Consider the following 10,719-nt stretch of genomic DNA (forward strand, 5'->3'; position numbering starts at 1 on the left):
GGTCTCCGTCCTCTCCGAATCGGACTTCTCGAACAGACGGGAGAGAGCATCAGGTTTGGTATTTTTCGAGCCAGGCCGGTACGAGAGGGTGAAGTTGAAACGATCAAAGAAGAGTGCCCAACGAGCCTGCCTAGATGTTAGTCTTCTGGCCGAACGGATATATTCAAGATTCTTATGATCCGTCCAGACCAGAAAGGGCTCCGAGGTTCCCTCCAACCAGTGACGCCATTCACCCAAAGCGAGTCTAACCGCCAACAGCTCCCGATTTCCTATGTCGTAATTACGTTCTGCTGGGTTTAACCGGTGAGAGAAAAAAGCACACGGATGTACTTTCCCATCAATAGACGATTGCTGTGATAAAACGGCGCCTACCCCGACATCAGATGCATCCACTTCCACTATAAATTGTTTAGCCGGATCGGGAATAGAGAGGACAGGTGCAGAGATGAACCGGGATTTTAACACATCAAAGGCCTCCTGAGCCTCTCTACTCCAACGGAAACATACATTAGGTGAAGTGAGAGCGGTGAGAGGCTTAGCGATCTGACCAAAATTTCTGATGAAACGCCGATAAAAATTGGCGAACCCCAGAAATCGCTGAAGCTCCTTCCGAGTGTCGGGTACTGGCCAATCGGCAACCGTCTTAACCTTAGCGGGATCGGGACGAATTTGTCCCTCGGCAATGACAAAACCCAGAAACGAAACCGACTTCTTGTGGAACTCGCACTTCTCCGCCTTAACGAATAGCTGATTCTCTAATAGCCGTTGTAAAACCATGCGCACGTGCTGAGTGTGTATCTGCATGGAGGGAGAAAAGATGAGAATGTCATCGAGATACACAAAGACAAATCTGTTAATCATGTCACCCAGCACTTCATTGACCATGGTCTGGAAGACAGCTGGAGCGTTACAAAGACCGAACGGCAGAACGGAATATTCCCAGTGTCCAGAAGGTGTATTAAAGGCTGTCTTCCACTCATCGCCCTCTCTAATACGTACCAAGTGATAAGCGTTGCGCAGATCTAACTTGGTAAATACGCGCGCTCCCTGTAATAACTCGAATGCTGATGACATTAATGGCAAGGGGTACTTATTCTTAACAGTAATGTCATTCAGCCCTCGATAGTCAATGCACGGACGAAGAGACCCGTCTTTCTTTTTTACAAAGAAAAATCCAGCGCCAGCTGGAGACGAGGAGCGGCGAATGAGACCGGCTTTAAGAGCGTCATTAATGTATTTATCCATAGCCTCTCTTTCTGGTTTAGCTAGGGAAAATATACGACCCTTAGGCGGAGAAGTGTTGGGAAGTAGTTTGATCTCGCAATCATACGACCGATGAGGAGGCAGAGAAGTAGCCCGGGACTTACTGAAAACCTGATACAGATCCGAGTACTCCGCCGGGACCCCTGAGAGATCGATAGCCGGAACCTGCGAGACAGAACAAGAGACAAGAGAGGGAGCAGGACCAAGACAAGAAACATAACACGAAGACTTCCAAGATAACACAACATTGTTCTGCCAATCAACGTGAGGATTATGTTTGGATAGCCAGTCATGACCTAAAATGACTGGCGATTGTGAATCCTCTAAGATGTAAAATTCAATCTCCTCACGATGATTGCCAGAAACAAACAAACTCACAGGGGGTGTGCGGTGCGTGATCACAGCCATATGCTGGCCCTTCAATGTCCAGGCAGACAAAGGAGAGGAGAGAGGGATGAATGGAATACCCCAGGACTTGGCCAACCCAGCATCCAAAAGACACGCCTCCGCACCGGAATCCAGCAACGCCTGTGACGAGAAAGAGTTAATCATGACAGGTAGTGTGGTGCTGCTTACGGGAGATTTAAATGACGATGCGCCCACCGAGACTCCCAGGTTCATCGGCGGGCGTGAGCCTTTTACCGGACAGGTGACCGCCAGATGCCCCGGCTTGCCACAATACAAACAGAGGCCATTAGACAGCCGACGACTTCTCTCTCCAGCAGAGATTCGGAACTTGCCCAGCTGCATAGGCTCCTCGGAGGGCGTCTCTGAAGCGATCTCCCCTAGTTCTGACATCAGCTGGCGAAATGAGCGACGCAGATCTCTCTGCCGATGGCGAGACTCGACCCTCAGAGCCAGATCGATGGCAGCTTCCAGTGACGTGGGTGGCTCCCTCAGTGCAATCTCGTCTTGAATACCTGGCGTGAGACCCTCGAGGAATTGTGCTCTTAATGCCGCGTCGTTCCAGTTGCAGCAAATAGCGAGCGTCTTAAAACGTATAGCAAAATCAGTAACAGAGTCATTACGTTGCCGTAATCTCACCAACTCAGCCGCTGCCATGTCTCCCTTGAGTGAGCGGTCAAACAACTTTAGCATCTCTTCCTCCAGAGCCTCGAACGAAAATGTAAAAGGAGCTTTAGCCCCCCAGGCGGCCATACCCCAGTCTCTCGCCCTTCCAGTGAGTAACGTCAGGACATAGGCCACTCTGGAAGTGGATGAAGAAAATCGACGGGGTTGGAGAGCAAAGACGAGAGAGCACTGCTGAAGAAAAGATCTGCAGGTGTTAGGATCGCCATCGTAGGTGGAGGGTGTTGCCGTGTGTGGCTCCCGTTCAAATGAAGCGGCTTCTCCGGATGAGGTTGGGGCTTCATGTTGAGGAGTCACTTTATTCACACAGTTGCTGAGCTCTTTCAATTGCTCAGACAGGATGCTGAAATCTCTGCCAGCAGCAGACAATAACGACGAATGTTGGTCGATGGCCGCCCCCTGCTGGTGAAGGGCGGTCTGCACCTCCAGGCTTTCAAAACTTGCTGACTCCATTATTGGCGCGCTCATCTGTCAGGAAATGAACTCAGGAGTCAAGTGCAAGTTAATAATTTATTTAGAAAAGGGTATATATATAGAACTGGAGAACAAAGTCACTGGTAGATCCACACACGGCACACACCCGTTGACTCACTCTGGTGAAATCACTACTGTGGGGATGAAGCACTCTCACAGTAGGAGAGAGTGAGTCGGTGTAACACAATAGTCCAGTACAGATCCGAAGAGAGAGAGAGAGCCACCCACGCACTCCGTTGAGAACGCCAGCACCGTCACCACACGCAACAGAGGGAAGATACACGCCGCCCTGAAGGTGGATGACAGGCGGAGATGGAAGATGGAAATCCAAGTTCTCAGACGGGTAATCCACTGTGAAATCCTGATGTAGTAGAGCCACCCGGAAACCACTGGTCACCGCCTAAAAACGAAGCGAACCAGCGGTTCCGAGAAACAACAGTCGTTAAAGTCAATATAATCCACAATGGTAATGAGGTGTACTCCACTCACGGGTGATGATGCAAACCGGAGAGAAAAGGAGACAGCTGGTATACCGCCTTGAAACGAGGCGAACCAGCTGTAGCGAGAGACAAACAAAGTCAATAAATCCAATACTCCACAAGCGAGCGGTCCGGGTGAAGACGAGTCCCCGAACGCCGAAACCAAACCTGGGGTAAACAGAGGAGAAGACAGAGAGACTGACAAGACAAGGCAGGGCAGCAGGACTGTGATAAAATAATGAGCGCGCAACGAAGGACAGGACTACGTGCAATATAAAGGGAAAGGTAAACGAGACACCACCGGTGAACAATCTACTGAAACAAGGGGGCGGAGTTAGTGAACACACGAGGAACCGGCACCACAGGTAAACAACACACACACACACAGATCACACAGCCATCGATCACCCAGCAGTCATGACAATTTTAGCATTTAATTTTTCAAGCTGATCCAACTTTTTACAGTGTTATAAGCGGTTGAGAATGGTTAAGGGCACACTCCCATTATCCTAACCAAACTGCACCTGAGCGTGTTTGACCGCAAAAGCCTGGTTCGTTTGACTAGTGTGATCACTCTGTACCATGCCCATTGTTAATCGCGCCCTGGACGGTTTTTAGTGGTGGGATTGGGGTTCACTTGGGCTCATGCGCAGTGTGATCGCAGTTCAGAACACAGTTCAAAAGGAGAGACGTCCATTGCGTGACCACTCACCTTCATCTGCCTCCGTAACAACCTTCTGATGCATGCAGCAGGGTTACGTGAAGGCCTGAGCTGCACATGCGTCAGATCAAATAAGCAATATGGGGCCCGGATAGATAAAAGTACATTGTGAATGCATTCTTCTGGGGGAGTAGGGAGGGGGGGGGCAATCGTGCTCGGGCGTGGTTCAGTTGGGTTAGGTATTACAGTATATGAGTGCGCCCTTATAATTCTCTTTCTGTGTTATTGTGTTAATTTGTGTTATTAAGCATAAACTCTGTACAACGCTTTGGACGACTGCTGTTTTAAAAAAAATGCTATATATAAAATGTGCTTTATAATTGAAGAATAAAAAAGAAATAGCTAAATATGGTCAACAGGTTTGAACTGGTTATTTTAGCATGATTAAGCTGCCAGTCACCAGCTCCAACTATGTAATACAGCATTATTCATCCAGAGCGCCAAATCACAAAATGTCTGTCAATGTCATTGCTGATGTGTTATTAAGTGACAAACTTGAACGTAATTCTCACCGAATATACTTAATATAACAAAAGACTGTGAGTAACTGACAACACATGATAACTTGTGACTCACAGGCTCATCTTTAAACAGAGCATGTGACTGTACTGTAGCATCTTCTGTGCACTAATGGCTCTCTCTCAATGCATCTTCAGGGGCAGGGAGACGCTTCGGCGAGAGGCACAAGGATGGAGGGAGATTGTCTCAGCTGCATCAAGTACCTCATGTTCATCTTCAACTTCTTCATTTTTGTGAGTTCTCTCTTCGTATGTTATCCAGTTCTAAAGTTTAGACTGTATGCCAAGCAGATAAGGCTGTGACATCACATTGTTGTATTCATTTCGACTAGTCTGGGCAACAGAAGTAGAGTGATGGTCGGCATTGGTTGGAAGCATGCTAGGTTATTTCTCCTGTTTACTTTAGCATTTTTGAAATGTTTGATACGAAGGTGCAGATTCTCGTTTTTCTGAGAAAATGTAGTTAAAAAGAGTCAGAACAGTCCAACCCAAAAGTTATAGACGCACTGATCTTTTGTTAGGGTAAGTGGCGGCTCGCGACTTTCAAAATATGTGTTTGGAGTGTCTTGTGTTGCTCGTGTTTTCACAATATGTGTTTGTTGCGTCATGTGAACCATGTGCATCACGTGTTTTGTCAAAATAGGTGCCTGCTGCACACGCGTCAAAACCGTTTATGATAAAAGAGACGTTCACAAAACACACACAAGACACTCCCTTAACAGTAAACTCTGATTACACGAGATTATGGGAATAGCTGGCAAACGTGAACGTCTCTTTTATCATAAACGCTTTAGACGCATCTGCAGCAGGCACAAAACACGTGATTTACACACAATCTCTCGAAGCGCAGGACACATATTTTGAAAAAAGGAACCACACACGACGGGCTACATACATGTTGTGACAAACTTCGCATCGAGCGCCCTCGATAAAAGAAGTCACCAGCCGCCACTGGCCAGCGTGCCTTGGTTATGCTCATTATGAACCACACTGAACTTCCTTTGTTCCTCAAAGGTGTATTGTTAGAAACCGCATGACCTTCACTTTGCCACACTCAGTTCAACGGCAAAGCTTAGAATAATATTAACATAATATAAAAAGTTGCTTTCTTTGGCTCATAGAAACACAAAGAGCATTACTAACCCTTTGTTAAGGTCGTAACTGGTGTTTATATTGTATATTAAGCCCTCTTTTCCTTCCAGCTTGGAGGTGCATTCCTTTTAGGGGTGGGAATCTGGGTGCTGGTTGATCCGACAGGTTTCCGGGAGATTGTGGCAGTCAACCCTCTACTGTTTACTGGAGTCTATGCAATCTTGGTCATGGGTGGGATGTTGTTCCTCCTGGGATTTTTGGGCTGCTGCGGAGCCATACGGGAAAATAAATGCCTTCTACTCTTTGTATGGATTTTTTTATCATATTCCATTATTAAAGGGATAGTTCGGCCAAAAATGATATTAAACCCATGATTTACTCACACCCAAGCTGTCCGAGTTGCGTATGTCCATCATTTTTCAGACAAACACATTTTCGGATATTTTATAAAATGTTTTAGATCTTTCAGTTGATTAAATGTTACGGGGTCCACCCATAGTCCACGACCTTCAAGTCTAAAAAAAGTGCGTCCATCCTTCACAAATTAAATCCAGACAGCTCCAGGATGATAAACAAAGGTCTTCTGAGGGTAATCCGCGCTGTGTTGTTGTAGAAATATCCATATTTAAAACTTTATTAACGAAAATAAATACCTTATGGTAGTGCCGCCATCTTAGTCGCGTCCGCATTCAGGATGAGAGCTTGCGCAGCCTACGGAGGCTACTCTGCTGCTGCTCTGTGCCCCCGCCCTCCGAATTTGTCATACGTCACTAAGAAAAGTGCGTAAACTACGGTAATACTCTCTCCTGAATGCGGACGCGACTAAGATGGCGGCGCTACCGGAAGGTATTTATTTTCGTTAATAAAGTTTTAAATATGGATATTTTTTTACAACAACACCGCGCGGATTACCCTCAGAAGACCTTTGTTTATCATCCTGGAGCCGTTTGGATTTAATTTGTGAAGGATGGACGCACTTTTTTTGGACTTGAAGGTCGTGGACTATGGGTGGACCTTGTAACATTACATTTAATCGACTGAAAGATCTAAAACATTTTCTAAAATATCCGAAAATGTGTTTGTCTGAAAAACGATGGACATATGCAACTCGGACACCTTGGGGGTGAGTAAATCATGGGTTTAATATCATTTTTGGCCGAACTATCCCTTTGATAAAAGTTTTAGCATGAAGTTAATGTCTAATACACTTAATAACAATGATTTTTGCATTATTTTCAAAATATAACATTGCCAAATTCCTTTTTTTATTACCTTTCCACAGTTCTTCATGCTGATTCTCATCATATTTCTGGCAGAGCTCGCTGTGGCGATTCTGGCTTTCATATTTCGGGAGCATGTGAGTGTCATCCCAGCTGGATATACAGTAATTATGCCACCTGCCTGTAATATTCCTCTGCTCTCATTACTCACGTCTGTCTGTGGATCAACAGCTCACCAGGGATTACTTCAGCAAGGAACTGAAAACACATTACCAAGGCAGCAACAGCACCGATGTCTTCACCTCCACGTGGAATGCAATTATGACCACAGTATGTCACCATGACGATTTATTCGACGTATTTTTCTATATGCACGGTGCACAACAATGACATTATTTTGTATTGACGTCTCCATAGTTTGACTGTTGTGGGGTAAACAGCGCTGAAGACTTTGATGATCACAGCCTCTTCAGACGGCTGAACCCCAACAGACTGGTGCCCGAGGTCTGTTGCCAGAGGAACGATCTGATGATGAGCAGGGAGGAGTGTGTCAAGGGGATCATGCCGATTCGTAACAAGGTCAGCATCTCCACAAATCAGTAAATGCTAGAATGTGAATGGATTCAGATGGGATTCAGCAAACCTATGAAGAGAAAGTTCAAGACTAAAGAGAATATAAAAGAGTTTGTATTTGAGAAATAATGGTATGAGCTTGTTCACATACTGTAGTAGCCCTTAAAATGGGATGTATATATGACATATATATAACATATGCACTTCTCTATTGTGCATTACAGTATATTATATACATGATCAAAATGAATAGCTTATGCCATATACAATGACAATATAGTATGTGAACCCCTAGGAATAAACTGGTTTTCTACAGTGATTTGCCATAAAATGTGATCTGATCCTCATCTAGGTCACAACAAGAGGCAAACACAATGTGCATAAGCTGACAACACACAAATAATTCTAGATCATTGTGTCTTTTTTTGAAAACACCCATTAAACATTCATGAGCTGGAAAAAGTAAGTAAACCTTTGGATTTCAAAGCTTGTTGAACCTCATTTGGCATCAATTACTTCAAACAAGCGCTTTCAGTAGTTCTGAATCAGACCTGCACATCGTTCAGAAGGAATTTTTGCCCATTCCCCTTTACAAAACCACTTCAACTCAGATATTTTGTAGGATGTCTGTTGTGAACCACTCTCTCAAGGTCATATCTATGAGGTCATGACCTGGGCTTTGAATGGGCCACTCCAAATGACGCATTTTGTTTTTCTTAAGCCAGTCTGTGGTGGATTTACTTGCTTATGATCATTGCTGAATCAACCAACTTCTACTGAGCTTCAACTGGCGGACAGCCACTCTGACATTATCCTATAGGATATTTTGTTAAACCTGGGAATTTATTTTCCCGTTGATGATGGCAAGAGGTCCAGGCCCTGAGGCAGCAAAGCATCATGATGTTCCCTCACCAAACTTCACTGTTGGGATGATGTTTTGATGTTGTTAAGCTATGCTCTTTTTGTGCCGTAGTACTCTCCCCGAACAATTAATCTTTTGTTTCATCAGTCCATACAATTCCAAGGTGCTTTTTTGCAAACTTCAGGCTCACAGCAATGTTTTTTGGGAGAGCAGCGGCTTCTTCCGTGGTGTTCTGCCATATACACCGTGCCTGTTAAAAGACTTACGTATGGTAGACTCATGAAAAGAAATGTGTGCCAGTTCCAATGATGTATTCAAGCCTTTAGCTGTTACTCGTGGGTTCTCACTGAGTATTCTGTGTTGTGCCTTAGGAGTCATCTTGGCTGTGCACCCACTTCTAGGAAGAGTAGCTACAGTATTAAACTGTCTCCATTTATAGACAATTTGTCTAACTGTCGACTGATGGATGTGTACACATTTTGAGATTGTTTTGTATCCCTTTTCAGCCTCATGGAGTGCAACAACTCTTGATCGGATATCTTTAGAGAGGTATGGGTCATAAGAGCTGATGCTTCTTAAGCAAAGCAATCTTAAAATGTTTGATTCTCTTTTTATCAATCAAAGTAGCACTAAACCACACATTTAAACTCATTTTATTAATTGGACTCCAGTTTGCCAGTTTCTGACACAAATTAGTTTAGTAATTAGCTTAGTATGGGTTCACTTACATTTTCCAACAGCACTGTTAATGTTAATGCTTTCAAAAAAGACTAAGAAAACTAGAATTATTTTTGTGTTGTCAGCTTATGCACATTGTGTTTATGTATTGTTGTGACATTTGAGGATCAGATCACATTTTATGGCAAATCACTGTAAAAAACCTGTTCACATACATTTTCTGGACACTGTATGAAAAATGCTTTGATATTAAAACTTACAATCCTACAGGGCTGTTATTCGGCGGTGATGGACTATTTTGAGACATACATCTATATGGCTGGTGCACTTGCTATTGTGGTGCTGACTATTGAAGTAAGCTTCTTTTTTATATTAAAAGCTTGATTGATGTCATGTTCTCACAGCAGGTTACACTTGCAATATAAGCAAGAACTTTAGGTTATTAACGCCACCTAGTGGAGAAAGTGGCTATACTAATAAATCAGGGTCCTCTATTTATAATTGTACACTGTAAAAAGTGAAAGCTGCTCTTCTTAAAAAAACTAATTTATATATATATATATATATATATATATATATATATATATATAATATTTTATATAAACTTAAATATTCTTTCTTTAAATGAGAAATGATAAATTACTTCAATTGGTAACATCTAAAATATTTCAACTTTTTTAACTTAACATTTTCAATTAAAATTAGAACATTTTAGTTGAAAAATACTCCGTGTTACCATTAAAAGTAATTTTTAAGTTCCAACTTTTACTTTTTTCAGTGTATTGGAGATTTTAAAAAACTAAATCTGCATTGAACTCCTTGCTCATTTCATGTTTTTTTTCTCTCCTCAGCTTTTTGCCATGGTATTTGCTATGTGTTTGTTTAGAGGAATCCAGTAATCGAAACATACATGTACATGGACATTTTAAGAAGGAAAGTGGCATGGCATGGAAGAAAATTTTATATAGGAAAAAAAGAAACACCATTGTAACTGTCATCTTTATGTAGTCATCTTTACTGAGAATGACCAAAAAAAAATTACTTGTATAGTACTTCACAGCTGGGACTCTCAGGTACTTTTGTTGTGAAAAATATTGAGTAAAATAAGAGTTCAAAAAATGATGTATATGGCAGTCATTTTCCATTAATAGAAGGATATTATGCACTGATATTTGATGACAAGACTGATAAAATGGAAAACCGATGTTTTAGCTTTGTCTATATTATTTAGAACTTCATGCCATGCCTTAAAAAATTGTGTCTGTGAGACATTAAGTAGAAAAGTTTGTAAGTGTGTATTTCTGTATAAATTCTCAGAAGCTAGAAGCTTCTGTAAAGTAATGTTTTACGTGGTGCAATTGTGAATATTTTGTCATTTTAGTAAAACGGTGCTGTGTATTTGTGTTGTATCTATACTTTGAATAATATAATATAAAAAAAGTAATTTACATCACTTGTATGAACACTCTTTTTTTGCACAAGGTGCTGTCAAATTTACGTTTAAAAACATGCTTTTTTCAATTTATTGGAAAATAATTCATTGGTGCTAAAAGATGAAAAAACATTTGTCAAAAAGTATCAGGTTTTTATCTGCGCTTGGTAAATATTTCTAGAAAATGTTAAAATGGCTCCAAGGAGCTGTCCATAGATTTAACTATTTCATTTTGGGGAAATGCATATGAATCAATTGTTTCCAGTTGTATGGGGCACATGGCTGCGGGGTAATTGTCACAGTCTGATAATGAGTCAC

General features: G+C 42.4%; 1 protein-coding gene across 2 annotated transcripts in view; it reads left to right on the top strand.

Annotated features, from left to right (window-relative positions):
- tspan18a (tetraspanin 18a) overlaps positions 1-9,980 on the top strand; it is a 53,188-nt gene extending 43,208 nt beyond the window's left edge. For both annotated transcript variants that reach the window (XM_065248850.2, XM_065248851.2), the window contains exons 3-9: positions 4,683-4,778; positions 5,747-5,941; positions 6,919-6,993; positions 7,088-7,186; positions 7,274-7,435; positions 9,240-9,323; positions 9,821-9,980. In XM_065248850.2, coding sequence (XP_065104922.1) covers positions 4,683-4,778; positions 5,747-5,941; positions 6,919-6,993; positions 7,088-7,186; positions 7,274-7,435; positions 9,240-9,323; positions 9,821-9,868 — 759 coding nt within the window. In that variant the 3' untranslated portion in view covers positions 9,869-9,980. The remainder of the gene's footprint in view (positions 1-4,682; positions 4,779-5,746; positions 5,942-6,918; positions 6,994-7,087; positions 7,187-7,273; positions 7,436-9,239; positions 9,324-9,820) is intronic.
- The last annotated feature ends 739 nt before the right edge of the window (positions 9,981-10,719 follow it).

Source organism: Paramisgurnus dabryanus, chromosome 2 (assembly GCF_030506205.2).
Source record: "Paramisgurnus dabryanus chromosome 2, PD_genome_1.1, whole genome shotgun sequence".
NCBI lineage: Eukaryota > Metazoa > Chordata > Actinopteri > Cypriniformes > Cobitidae > Paramisgurnus > Paramisgurnus dabryanus.